General features: G+C 36.2%; 1 protein-coding gene across 1 annotated transcript in view; it reads left to right on the top strand.

The window, feature by feature from the left end:
* Window positions 1–749: 749 nt before the first annotated feature.
* Window positions 750–14,732, top strand: part of LOC136800937 (ubiquitin carboxyl-terminal hydrolase BAP1-like) — a 43,340-nt gene continuing 29,357 nt past the window's right edge. The window contains exons 1-5 of the mRNA XM_067057549.1: window positions 750–926; window positions 1,452–1,536; window positions 8,136–8,262; window positions 10,546–10,665; window positions 14,451–14,512. Coding sequence (XP_066913650.1) covers window positions 887–926; window positions 1,452–1,536; window positions 8,136–8,262; window positions 10,546–10,665; window positions 14,451–14,512 — 434 coding nt within the window. The 5' untranslated portion in view covers window positions 750–886. The remainder of the gene's footprint in view (window positions 927–1,451; window positions 1,537–8,135; window positions 8,263–10,545; window positions 10,666–14,450; window positions 14,513–14,732) is intronic.

Here is a 14,732-nt window from a genome sequence, read left to right as displayed (position 1 = left end):
CTACCCCTGGACATTTCGATTTTCACCCCCTGGGCACGTGTTTTACCCCTGGACAAGCATCAAGTTGACCCCCTGGACACAAATATTTATCCCTGGACATCGCAGATTCACCCAATGGACATGGCAGTTTTTCAGGGTTTTTTCAAGATCCCTGGACAATATATCCTCCACCCCCCATGAAGGGTTTTTTTCTGGAATAGCCCAATAACATATCGTAGTGATTCTAAAAATAGGCATAATAATTAACTATTTGTCCAAGTTTTAATCCCCTCATCCTTTGCATTAATTGCTTTTGCAAATCTATTACACTTATTGAAAATACAAAAGTATAACTTGCACGCATTACGAATCAAGATGAAAAGGATTGTGGGATTGAATTTTGGTCAAATGTTAAAATTAATAATTATGACGTTTGCATAGTGGTGTACTATTCAAGATTTTATGCTATTCAAAATTATCTAGATTTTTAATGATTTTAACAAATCTATCACTGGAGAAATCAATTCTTTTTAAGGGCATTCTGTTTCATAGCATGAAATAATACTCAAACAGTTTTTGACAGACTGGTCTTAAAATTTTTTAGGGAGAATATACTGGTGGTCATGAACCTTCTACTAGACTCTTTTTATTTTTCCATGTAAGGGTTGCATGGTGATAAACTCTACCTTCACTTCAGAATAATGTGCACTGTTTATAGTTTCGTTTCAATAATAACATGACTAGCCAAATATTATCTTCTTTTCAATTTCAGCTAGAAAATAAAAAAAATTGATGTAATGCAAATATTTTAAAATGGATCACTATTTTTATAGTTCCGCTTAAGTTTCCAATCTTCAGAAACCGTTGGTGACTACTGAAAAACTGGCAAAAGATTTTGACTTTGAAGATGAGTTTCCGAAGTTGGATTGAACTCGAAAGTGACCCTGGTAAGCTACATTGTTTTACACATTTTTATAATAAGCACCTAAAGTTGATTAATAACTTAGCAGCCGTAGCATGAAGGTAGAGCATCCAGTAATGGTGCGCAAGGTTGTGGGTTTGATACCCACCGGGTCATACCAAAGATTCCTAAAATGGTACTTGATGCTTCTCTGCTTGATGCTTAGCAATTAAAGAAACAAATCAAGGGTAAGTGGAGAAATCCAGGGAAAGGAGTGGCGCCCTCCCCTTCCTTCGGGTAGACAGCTAGAGAAAAAGGGAGACTTCGGGTTGCCCTCGACTGAGGTCTCAAACTTACCTTACTTAATGACTGCTTGGCAATTAAACTGGTCAAGCCTTATTTTTTTAAACTTATCTTAGCCTTGAAATGAGAAAGCAACCAAAAAAAATTCATTTGCAGGGTTTTTACCTCTTTTCTTTCTTTGAAATAATTCCAAACTAGAAAAAAAATTTGAAGAAACTTCTTGCACTTAGTACTATTTAAAAAGTGATTCTGAAATATTTTTTTTTAGGTTTGTTCACACTCTTGGTTTACGATTTTGGTGTTAAAGGAGTAGAAGTTGAAGAAATCTATGACCTTTCCACGCAAATGGAGAAGTAAATAGTTTTTTATTAGCACACTCATAAACTTCTCGGCTTTGGGTTCAGTCAACCAGTTACTTTAATCGGATAAATTTTTGCAGGGGTTTTATAATTCACAGATTTTGGTGCCCTCTGCAAAGTTAAGTCCCATTGGGAATTTGGAAAAAGCCCATCCAATAAATTAATTCCCCCCTCAGAATTTTTTTAGCAATCTGTGAAATCTTATTTTATTTTTGTCAAAACACTCTATTATAAGATAGATGACTTATGATTACTCAACTTGAAAATATTTTTTTTATTTCTTTATATTTATTTTCTTTTTTATTATATTATAAGGTTTCAGGTCAGAAATTACCGAACTGCGAAATTAGATCCCGCCAAAAATCAAGAAACCCTTCCCCTGCGAAATTTAATTCCTTAAAATCTTAAAATTTTGTGGATGGGCTCAACTGCAAAATTTAATCTGTGCAAAGATTTATCCCGTTAAAGTAGTATCCTGTTGGACCTACCCCGGTGGAGGTCCTATAAATTAACCTTTGTCCGTTCGTTCGTTCGTTCGTTCGTTCGTTCGTTCGTTCGTTCGTTCGTTCGTTCGTTCGTTCGTTCGTTCGTTCGTTCGTTCGTTCGTTCGTTCGTTCGTTCGTTCGTTCGTTCGTTCGTTCGTTCGTTCGTTCGTTCGTTCGTTCGTTCGTTCGTTCGTTCGTTCGTTCGTTTGTTATTAGCTTTCCTCATGATTGGCTCATTAGTTTTTTTGCACAAAGATGCAAAACTATAAACCCTCGAATGTGACTGAGCCCGATTTTCAAAAAAAAATTTTTTTAGGCAAATTTGGGCCAAAAAACGGCTAAAAAACGGGTTTTTTGGACTTTGTGAAAAATTAGGTCGTTAATTTTTTCAGATTTTTTGCATGAAAGTAGGGTACCATCGTAGGTAAAAGATGGCTTAAGCAGATTTTTGCAAAAAAATTTTGTTGGCTCAAAAAACGCATGTTTATCTATAAGAATCACTATTAATAAGCATACATCAATGTTCTTAGTCAAATTACTCAATTTTTTGATGAGATAGATGTTTTTTTTTGCTCAGGAAGGCTTACTTTTAAAAAATATGTGTGTTTAGACATGAAATTTTGGTTGCTTGGCGTGTTTTTATAGGAAAATAGGCCAAATTCGATATTCTTTTATAAGCACATTATCAATTACTTAGGTATTAGCTTTTCTCGAGATTGGCTCTTTCATTCTTTATGATTTTTTGAGCAAAGATGCATAACTATAAACCCTCGAATGTGACAGAGCCCGATTTTCGAAAAAACAAATTTAGGGGTAAATTTCAGCTAAAAAACGGCTAAAAAAAGGGTTTTTTGGACTTTGTGAAATATTGGATCATTGTTTTTTTCTGACTTTTTGCATGAAAGTAGGTAAAAGATGGCTCAAGCAGATTTTTGTAAAAAAAGAATTTTTCAGCTCAAAAAACACATCTTTATCTATAAGAATCACTATTAATAAGCATACATCAATGTTCTTGAAATTACTGAATTTTTTGATGAGATATGTTTTTTTGCTCTCGAAGTCTTGAATATGAAAGAATATTTCAAGAGCATGAAATTTTGGTTTCTAAACGTTTTTTTATAAGAAACAAACGACTAATTTTAATAGATCGTCACTATTTGTGTTCTGAATGATTGTTTCATGGTCACGCTTATGTAGATATCAATTATATATGTGTTAAATGCATAACCAGGTAGGTCCATAAAAGTATCACTTGTTGTATCTTGTATTGATGAGTACAACATATATTATTTTGGAACTATGTTGTTTTGACACTTGTCATCCAAGAGGGGAGGTCAAGCAGTCAGTACAAGCATGCCTACAATGTGACTTTTTAGAACTAAGGGCCTACATCACCACCCTTTGACAGTTAGTACCAAATAATACTAAGTGACTCTTAAGCTAAAATTCCTATAGGTCCCTTAAATCCTATAACAAGACATGGTTTCATCAAAAATTGATTCGGTAAGGCACCAGGTTTCAGCACCGTAAAGTCGAATGGGAAATATTAAGCTTGTGTACTGTATGTCGCACTTTTTGCTTCATAACATATGGCTTTATTTAAGAATATATGGCTAAGTGTAAACCTCCGAAAGTGTTTCCTGCCTTTTTGATTCTTATCAAGATATTGTACGAGTGTCTGTAATCAGCTGTAATATATGCGATTCTTGCATTTTTGTCCGTTCGTTCGTTCGTCTGTTACCATTAATCATCATTACTTTTTTCTGATTGTACAAAGATGGAGGGCAAGATTCTCTAAAGAATTGCTCAAGTGATTTTTCGCCTTAAAAAAAACGGATTTTCGTATTTTGGGGAAATTCCCTTTAACCAAATAAGAAAATACAGCTTTTCTCAATGTTGACTCATTATTTTTTTCTGATTTTTTGCACAGTGATGCAAAATGGCAATGCCCAAAACTCGACGGAGCCCGATTTTTGAGAAAAAATTTATTTGGGCATTAATTTGGGCCAAAAACATAAAAAAAAAACTAAAAAAAATTTTCCGGTCGAAAATGCCGGAAATATGCCAGAAAAACTGTTTTTTTGGCATTTTCTCGAGATTTTATCATAAGTTTTTTCTGATTTTTTGCTCAAAGATGCGTATTAACAATGCCCAAAATATGGCCGAGTCCGATTTTTGAGAAAAATTTTTTTCCGGCCGAGAATGCCGGAAATCGCCGTTTTTCTAGATTTTCATTGAACTTTTTCCCTAAAATTGGTTGTTTTTTCATTCAAAAACATTATTAATAGCAATGCCCACCATCAATCATGTTTTAATTCTCAATAAAAATTGATTTTTGAAGCGGGAACTATTTAAAAATCGCCGGAACAACCTTTTTTCGCCGGAACGACAGTATTTCTTGAATTTCTCGAGCTGTACTTTATATTTTTTTATGAAATTTTGCACACTGATGCAAAATGACAATAACTAATATGTAATGGAGCCCGATTTTCAAAAAAAAATTGTTTCCGGCCGAAAATGCCGGTTTTCTGACATTCTCTCGAATTTTCATTCTAAGTTTTTTGATTTTTTGCAGAAAGATGCGTATTCGCAATGCTCAAAACATGGCCGAGTTCGATTTTAGAGAAAAAAGTCTTTTCGGTTGAAAATGCCGGAAATCTCCGTTTTTGCAGATTTTCATTTGACTCTTTCCTTATATTTTTATGTTTTTCAAACAAAAACATTATTGATAACTACAATGCTCACCATCAAGCATGATTCAATTGTCAATAAAACTGATTTTTGCGACCAGAACTTTCTATTTGTTTTTTCCCTACAACCCTTCCCTCTCCCCGCATCAACAATCAATGATGAATTTATTGCGTTATGCATTTTCGCTAAACGCTACATTTTCTGACTGATTTTTTTTCACTTTTCTCCTCGCATTGCTATCTAATTTTCATCATCAGGTAGGTCCATTCAGCATCTAGCTTGTTTTACAGAAAATAAGGGCAAAAAAATGACAAAGACTTACGATGGGTCCCCAAGTTTTATTGTTGGTCATGAAGGGGCTAGGGCTGATGGGGGACTTAAAAAGCTGGATGAAACCATGACTACTGTTTGAGAGCTTTTTCGCTTTCTTGATTTAATTTCATTTGTATTGAGAGAATGGATCTCATTTGCAACCTTCTGCCCTTGCATATTTAGTTTGTGAAGGTGAAAAAACGAGACCAGTAGTAATTTTGATATTATCTCAAATCTGTTCGATCTCATGTAATGCACTAGCTTATTCATGATATGCACCACTTCAGAGTCTTCCGGGAACTTTTAAAAATTTTCCACCCAAAAAGTCACTTAAACAATAGAAAAAGTGACGAATTGGGTGAAACAAAAACAGAAAAGCTGCATTATTTTGTGAAGTCATTGCAGTGGTGCATATCATGAATTGTATAATTGGCCCAGCGCTAAGCGAGTGGGCCTTTCATTTGCAACGTTCTGTTCGTACGTGTGTCTGTCCGGGTCTGTTTTGGTAGAAACGGCGCTTAAAACCAGTACCACACTTCTTAATTTTGGCGTCTTAAAAGCAAAGAGCTCGCCAAAGTCGGATACTGGCTATGAAAGATATATTCTCTGATTTCGCGCTCCGTAAACAAACAACGTTTGCACAAAAACAAAACAAGATGGCGGTCGAAGCGAGAGTAGGCTTTAGATTTTCTAGACCATATTTTCTTTAAATATATTTGGTCAAGAGACTTTCAAATCGAACAAAATTTGTAGTGAATTTGCTTTGTAAACCTTTTTTCAAACATTTTGCCAAATTTTCTTGTCTTTGCTCAAGTTTTCATGAAGTTTTATGAGTGATAATTTCATAAACATAAAATTCTACCTCAATAGTATTGCTGTCTTTTTTCTTTCTTGTTTTTTAAAAGACTTTATTTTTAGTAAATGGCTTTGATATCAAAAACAAATAAAGATGGAGTTACAGTAGATTACAAATACAAATCATGAAATAGTTTATCAAATTTGGTTGTAAAGTATGTGGTGTGATTGGCTGGATAGAGTTAGAGATCGGTGATGGGTTTTTAGTGTTGCAGGACACAGGATTTATTTAAAATTAACACATTTTGTTGTCGTTTCATTTGAATGATGGAAGCCATTACTGGATTTTGACAATTTGACAACTTTGGACAACTGAGCTTTGCTGGACAATTTTTTATGTTGGGGCGATTCCATTTTTCAAGATACCAACTATGGTTTTTATTGAGATAACTTTTTTTGGATGAATATTCAAATTGATTTATGGCAAACCAGTGGATTTCTACAAAACATTACTGAAAGATGATACAATTTCCAATAGTCGTTTTTAGGCAATCACAATGGTCTAGGCCGTTCGTAAAAAATAGCTTGGTTCCCATCACACCCGACCGACCCTATTTTTTTTTAAGTAAAAGGAGTCGAAGGGACAGGAAGCGGTTTATGGCGCTGCTCGAATGTCATCATCAACCTCCGCCATTACAAACTCTGAGCGATGTAGCGAGCGGCGTTTGAGCGGATTTCCATCCAAATTTAATCCGAAATCCAGCTTTGTATGGATTTTTTTCCCGATTTTCATTTTTTGGACCACATGGAACCACTCTGGCTATAAGAACCTGGGGCTTAATTTTTAGAGAAGGGTTTTTAAAACAACCTGGCAGATGAAGATACTGAGTCGCATGATATTTTTGAGCATAAATTTTTTCAACCCCGACCGACCCACTTTTTCAAAGTTGGGGTGACGGGAACCAAACTATTTTTTACTAACGACCCTATTGAATACAACTAATTACTACAGACTGTCACGTTCGCCTAAAGCTCCCCATAATTAGTGACAAAAATATTACGTAATAAATTAACGACATGATAACCTGGTGCCTTACAACAACAGAACTTTCCTGGCACTTATTCGGGATCCTTCCGCTGCTTTTATCTGATAAACTGGCAAAGATAGTTGTTCAGCTGTGTATTAATGCCTAGACAATGGTGTGTTGCCTTGGAAATGACCGCCTAACTAATTATTTTGATTGAGTACGTACTTCAACTTTTTACCAAAACTTGGAAAATACTGTTTTCTGGTCTACTTTTCTTACCTCATCAAGTCGCACAAATCAAGTTGCATATAAATGAAAGGCTTTTTATAATATGATAATCACAGTTAGGAGCTATCTTCCCAAGTTTGGGCAAATGAAATTTGGATTAAAACTGCAAGCCATCAGAAGGAAAGTTTTGAAGAGGTTTTTCTTTCGAATTAACTGACGTCAGCATTGTGCAGGGTGATTGTTTTTGCTGAATTGTGCTGACGTCAGCAAAGTTTGAAAAAAAGATTTTTGTCGAGTTTTTTTCTTTTGATATTTTGCAACTTTGCTTCAAAGCTATGGCTGGTGGTAATTAAGTAAAAGTAAAAAAAGATTGGAACATGCTGTTTGACCGAATTTGCCTAAATTTCATAAAAATGACTCTCTTAAATTCGGAATTTAATCGTATTTAGTAAATAAGTGAACAAAAGACCACCGACATTTTTATATGTTTTACTAGGTTATATTCTTTTCATTACGTTTTAATGGTCATTCTTCATAATATAAATTTAAGAAACAATATTTCGACCTCCTTCGTGGAGGTCTTCATCAGGTTTAACAAACGTTCGGTTGAGATCATTGAATTGACGTCAGATGACATCAATGCAATCATGCAATGAACTCAACCTGATGTGCGAAAGCATTGGTTTCCAGAACCTTGACGTCACATACTGACCATCGTCTAGATTTAGACCCTGTTCACTATGTGGCGCCGTCTTACGGAACTGGATCTCCAATATATTAAATAGGTTATATTGTGCTCTAGAATTGATTTGAAGTTTTACCACTGGCACCCTTGTTAATCAAGTGAGGGTCTCACTCCAACCTATCTTTATCTTTCGACCTCTCATCTCTCTCTACTTTTGATACATTTAATCAGTTTCAAGTTTTTAATTTTTTTCATCGGGCTGGGGCCTTCACGCCGCTAGGCTTCTTGTTTTAGAATATAACTCTTGACCTTTTGACATCGATACATAATACTTGTATGATTTTATAATTTCTTAATTTTTTCCACTAGACATGTTTTTGGGCTTATCTTTTTATTCAAATGGACCGAAGAAAGAAAGACAAGACGCAAAGCTGTCGTATTGGAAGAGACTTTTGCTGATGAAAAAGTCGAAAATGAAATGTTCTTTGCCCAGCAAGTATGCCAAAAATCCGTTTATTATAAGTTTGGTACTTTTTGTCTTAGTGCCTTATCTACCCGATGGGCAGAATAAGATTTCCCATCCAAAATTCAAGATTTATAAAATCAATTATCAAAAAAGTGTGGATTTCATAGTGCAAACCTTACTTGAACCAAACCAATTTTTCAAGCAGTTTCAACGCTATCTTCAAGCTTTCCAAAAATTGATTTAAGGCTTTTTTATGTTAACCATAATGGGGGAACCGCAAAATCGTCAAATAACAAGCAAAAAAAGAGGGGGGGGGGTCGAAAAAAATTTGGATTGTAATAGGGGGAACCAACCAAAGTGGACACAATGGGATTTATAATTTTATCCCATCCAACTGATGGTGGATGATATTGTTCGTCACCAAACGCTTCAAATTCTAGAAGATTTGAAGTAAAAATCAGCTTTTCGACTCAAACAAGCTACCTTGGTGTGGTGTATCAGTCAGAAAATTCAAGATGGTTTGGGAAAATTAAAACGTTTGTGCACAATTTCTAAGACCAATGGTAATCAAATATAGAGTATTGAGTACTAGGGAAAGTGGCACTTTTCAGCTTTTTAAGGCCTGATAAGTAAACATGTCAAAATTACATGTATTTTATAAGCACATACGCCAGCCTGAAATATTTTTCATGTGGTCAATTTTTTGAATGTTAACAAGATTTTATAACTCATAAGCATATAATACGCATATGCTATGCCTGGATGCTTTGAAAGCTTTTAAGCATACTCGAGCCTGGCCAAGGGGCAGACACTTGCTTATAAAAAAAACACGTATCTCAAATCATATTTTCTCATTTTACTATACAAACTTTGCGAAGAAACAACAAAATAACCTCATTCGGTTAACGATTGTACCCGTTCGAGCCTTAAGGGCTCTGACCATAGTAAATTTTTCATAATTGCCGTGTTTAAAATGTGTTTTCTGACTGATGTAACCAACAAAACTATGGCATGTTATACATTTTCTGTTAAACAAACTATTCCTGAATCTGAAAATTCAAAAATTGCATTGAAAAAATTTGATGAAGAAGAAAATGAAGACTTTTGCGAGGAAGAGTATTTCAACTTTGAAGAGCTTAGTTTCGGCGAAGAAAAAACATTTTGAAAAATTTTTTCGCAGTAGATGGTGTATCTTTTACCGAACAATAAAAATTTTTGCGGAAAATTTTTTTAAATGCTTCTTTGTATCGAAATCTTCTAAATAGTGGTTTTTCATCAATTTTTCATCTGGATTTTGCTTAAAAAAACAGTCATAACTTTTGACACATCTTTTTAGAAAAATTTTCCGCAAAATTTAAAATAGTTCAATTCTTTGCGGACAGTGTAAAGAAATTTTGAAACAAAAAAGTTAATTACCCATTAAAACTAAGCACTTTTTGTAAAAGAGGGTGATGCAACATATTATTAACATCTTTTTAAAGTTCATAACGTCATTTTTGCAATTAAATTCTTAATTACTCTTAAGGGATTCGATTAAAAAGCAATTTATAAAGGCAATTCTTTGTTAAAAGTGTTAAGGAACCTGAAATATAACTTTTATGTTCAAATACCAAAATCAATTTTTGAACTATGATCAGAGCCCTTAATCAAGCCATTCTAAACCTTCGGTTGCTTTTTAAAGCAAATAATTTTGCTAATTCGACTGAATGCAAAAGTTATTGAACTTAGGAAATTTTCTTTAAATGAGAAAATTTCCATTTTTGATCTTTGTAAAATTCCGAAAAATTCTGTAAAAGATTAAAAAATGATGATAAAATCACTTGTCTTAGTATCAATGTACTAAAAGCTTTCTCGAAATTTAGTCTTAATAGCACCTTTTTGTTTTTTTAGTACCATTTGTTAATGAAGTATAAGCCCGATGCGAAGGATTAGAAGCGAATCTCCTATACAGGATTTGAAGCTGCTAAATCTTACATAAGTTGATGGTTTTTATACAAATTCCGGATTGAAAGTAAAAGTTTTCCTCTAGATTTAAAAAATATACCACTTGAAAACAAAGAAATCGCTAAATTCAATCCGTGGCAAAAAATACGGCGTAAATTTAAAGGCTTCACTTTTTCTTGCCAGAGAAAGGTTAAAGATTCGCTTCTAGCTTTTCGGGCTTATACTTCATTGTCATTTGTCTCTTACTTATAATTAATTTTACGTTATTTTCTCCAAAACTTTCTAGATCTCTCAGATTTCGTGGTTAACTATTCCAACGACTGGTTGAATACTTTTTCTTACATCTCTTTATTATCTTTCCAACTTCAGATTATTCCCAACTCTTGTGCATCACACGCATTGCTCAGTGTATTGCTCAACGTTCCTGACGTCTCTCTTGGCTATACTTTGAAACAACTTCGTGACTCGTGTAAAGGATTTGACTCAGAGGTATGCATTATTTTATTTTTCTTCATTTTCCTTTACATGTGAGTTCGTTTATTCTAAGAAAGTAGGACAGTGTCCAGTGTCCGTGAGTACTTTTAGTGGTGCTTTTGCACAAAAGGCTGTTTTTACAACAACTTTAGCAGTCAGAGAAAGGTCCCATTCCGAAGAGTTAAAAAATCAGACTTCTGCATAAACACGCGTAATTTGTCCTTCTTTTAGACCACATGTAGTTAATTCCCGTGATAAACAAGGAATGAATTGGTAGGGGTGGTTCAGTCACTTTTCGGTCGGAGTTGTGGATGGCCAAAAGTGGACTTTTTTTATTCTTCCTTTCTCCCCCACACTCTTAGTGATTTCAATAGGGCAGCGTCGGATGACAATGAAAAATGGCACGAGTTGTGTCCAAAGGCACTGTTTACCTTTTAACCGTCTCCCTTAACTAGCCGTTAGCCTAGAAGTCATTAAGTCAAGAAATCAGGGCCTTTAACCCCCCTTGATAATGTCTAGACTTTCTTGTACAAGGGTCGTCTTTTTGGTAATTTAGTTATAAATAGCCGTCACCCGGCGTCGCACCCGCCGAGTAGAGTGTTGTTGAACACATCAAAAGCCCTTTGGATGGTGGGGGAAGGTAAAAAATTGTATATTGTAAGCCCAAAGAAGGAAATATTACCACTTTTCTATGATCAAAACTCGGAAAACCGCATATTTCATGTTTTGTGACGTCATTTTGGCCCTAAGTGACGTCATCGAAAGGGTAATAAACTTTTCACTTCACTGAAATCAATTTGTCATTTATCCAAAAGATTCTCTTGATGATTTCCGATCCAATGAGGGGTCATCTATTGCTTAAATCTTCTCAAACTCGAGATATTGTATTTTTTAGGTTTTGATGACGTCATCGGACCCAAAATGCCCCAATTTGAATATATATATTTTCTAAAGTTTCTTTATACCCACTCTTACCTTTCCCAACTTATTCTCTATTAAATTCCCGATCCAATGAGGGGTCAACCATCTCGTAACTCCTTTCCAATCTCGAGATATCGCCTTATTGAGTTTCATAGCTATCTTCCGTAAAAGTCCGGGCTATAAAATATACGGTCTATCACATTGCTATGTGAACGGATTTAAAGAAAAATGGCGGATTCCCAATGTAAACAAAAAACACAGGGAACAAAAATGTGTCACAGATTAGAAAAAGTTTTTTTTCCTATTTTCCTTCCCGATTAACCATTTTACTTTTTATATAGACATAATGATTAACAACTGAATACTTTAAAAGCAAGAAGTTAAGCTTGAAGGCCAAAACAATTTACTACACAGACAACATGAATTTATTGAGGACAAAAAACTGGTACGGTATAAAATGAAAATATCAGCCGCTCAATACTACAAAGGAACCCAAAGAAATGGAAGATAGGATAATGTCAATATTTTTTATAATGAGGTTTAGTGTTAATTGAAGAGGTGCTAGTGATAAATTTAATGTATATAAATCTGAATGAAATTAGAATGATTCATTTTATCATATAATGGTGTCAATAATAACTATAACCTTTTCCTATTTACAACATAATAAAAATGATGGAAAATAAAGTGTTCTTATAAAACAAAGAGTTGGTTGGTCTAAAACGTGAGTCGGTCGGTCGGTCTAAAACGTGAGTCGGTCGGTCGGTCTAAAAATTGAGTCGGTTGATCGGTCTAAAAAGTGAGTCGGACGATCGGTCTAAAAAGTGAGTCGGTCGATCGGTCTAAAAGTGAGTCGGATCGGTCGGTCTAAAAAGTGAGTCGGTTGATCGGTCTAAAAAGTGAGTCGGACGATCGGTCTAAAAAGTGAGTCGGTCGATCGGTCTAAAAGTGAGTCGGATCGGTCGGTCTAAAAAGTGAGTCGGCCAGTCGGTCTAAAAATTGAGTCGGTCGGTCTACAAAAAGTGAGGCGGTCGGTCGGGCTACAAAGTGAGGCGGTCGGTCGGGCTACTAAGTGAGGCGGTCGGTCAATCTAAAAAGTGAGGCGGTCGGTTGGTCTACAAAGTGAGGCAGTCGGTCGGTCTACAAAGTGAAGCGGTCGGTCGGTCTACAAAGTGAAGCGGTCGGTCAGTCTACAAAGTGAGGCGGTCGGTCGGTCTACAAAGTGAAGCGGTCGGTCAGTCTACAAAGTGAGGCGGTCGGTCGGTCTACAAAGTGAGGCGGTCGGTCTACAAAGTGAGGTGGTCGGTCGGTCTACAAAGTGAGGCGGTCGGTCGGTCTACAAAGTGAGGCGGTCGGTCGGTCTACAAAGTGAAGCGGTCGGTCGGTCGGGACATATTTGTGATTGCCGCCTACAAAGACTACCAAATTACTTGGATGTATTACCATGCAGCAAAAATATGCCACCCTCAATTTTCAAGAGGGCTAAAGTAAATGTTTCCATTGGTCGGTCTTTGTTCTTTGTTTATTTTGTTAAGATGGTTGGTTGCGATAAGCCCATAATAATTTCTGAAAATCCATAACAAAATGTTCTCTATTTAAGAAACATGATACCATGACCATTAGACCATTTTGATCGGTCTAAAAAGTGAGTCGGACGATCGGTCTAAAAAGTGAGTCGGTCGATCGGTCTAAAAGTGAGTCGGATCGGTCGGTCTAAAAAGTGAGTCGGCCAGTCGGTCTAAAAATTGAGTCGGTCGGTCTACAAAAAGTGAGGCGGTCGGTCGGGCTACAAAGTGAGGCGGTCGGTCGGGCTACTAAGTGAGGCGGTCGGTCAATCTAAAAAGTGAGGCGGTCGGTTGGTCTACAAAGTGAGGCAGTCGGTCGGTCTACAAAGTGAAGCGGTCGGTCGGTCTACAAAGTGAAGCGGTCGGTCAGTCTACAAAGTGAGGCGGTCGGTCGGTCTACAAAGTGAAGCGGTCGGTCAGTCTACAAAGTGAGGCGGTCGGTCGGTCTACAAAGTGAGGCGGTCGGTCTACAAAGTGAGGTGGTCGGTCGGTCTACAAAGTGAGGCGGTCGGTCGGTCTACAAAGTGAGGCGGTCGGTCGGTCTACAAAGTGAAGCGGTCGGTCGGTCGGGACATATTTGTGATTGCCGCCTACAAAGACTACCAAATTACTTGGATGTATTACCATGCAGCAAAAATATGCCACCCTCAATTTTCAAGAGGGCTAAAGTAAATGTTTCCATTGGTCGGTCTTTGTTCTTTGTTTATTTTGTTAAGATGGTTGGTTGCGATAAGCCCATAATAATTTCTGAAAATCCATAACAAAATGTTCTCTATTTAAGAAACATGATACCATGACCATTAGACCATTCCCTATCCATGTACAAACGATGGCACCAGTGACCAGAGCAGAGAGACCAGATCAATCAATGAGCTTCTTGCTTTTCTATTTACTTTTACGAAAATTACCAGTAAAGTAGAATTACGAAAACGGAGATACGCTTCCGAACCGCGCGACGTTTTCCGATCGGCAAGGAACCGTAGGCTATTTTCCGGTGCCGTGTCTCCAAAGAAACGTACTCCGCCTCAAAAAAAGGACACTCTACTGTTTTCCCGCTCGGAGCTCGATTCAAAAAGAGACTTGGAAAAAAATCCATAATGGCCCCCCCACAGCTCAATACGAATTAGACTTTTAGTATATAGATATTAAATTGGTTTGAGTTGTTTTTTAATTCTTTTGTTTAAGAAATTTTAAGAATCTGTCTAATAAATTATTGCTAGTGGTTGACAATTATTTTCTCAGAGTAAATAAAGAAGGAAAGCTTTTTAGGGTTTAGAGTCAAACTAAGAAATATAAATTTTTTTCAATTTTCAGAGCAAAGGATATGCCATTGGAAATTTTTGGAACCTATCAGTTGCACATAACAATCATGGAAGGTAAAAGCGTGAAATTGGAATTTTAACTTCATAAAGGCCTGTTTCCATCGATCGCGCGAGCGTGCAAGCTAGGCCAAAATTTCCTGAAATAGCCTATATTGACGTCACGAATTAAATTTTCTTGTACACAAAAAGTGGACGCTCTTGTACGCTTATGTGCTCTTTTATACGCTGAAAATTTTCAATTCTTTTTAGCGTACAGAAGCGCACATCTCAATTG

Source organism: Clytia hemisphaerica, unplaced genomic scaffold (assembly GCF_902728285.1).
Source record: "Clytia hemisphaerica strain Z4C2 unplaced genomic scaffold, Clytia hemisphaerica genome assembly, whole genome shotgun sequence".
Taxonomy (NCBI): domain Eukaryota; kingdom Metazoa; phylum Cnidaria; class Hydrozoa; order Leptothecata; family Clytiidae; genus Clytia; species Clytia hemisphaerica.
Note: the sequence above shows the minus strand (reverse complement) of the source record. Positions and strands in the feature narration are given on the sequence as shown.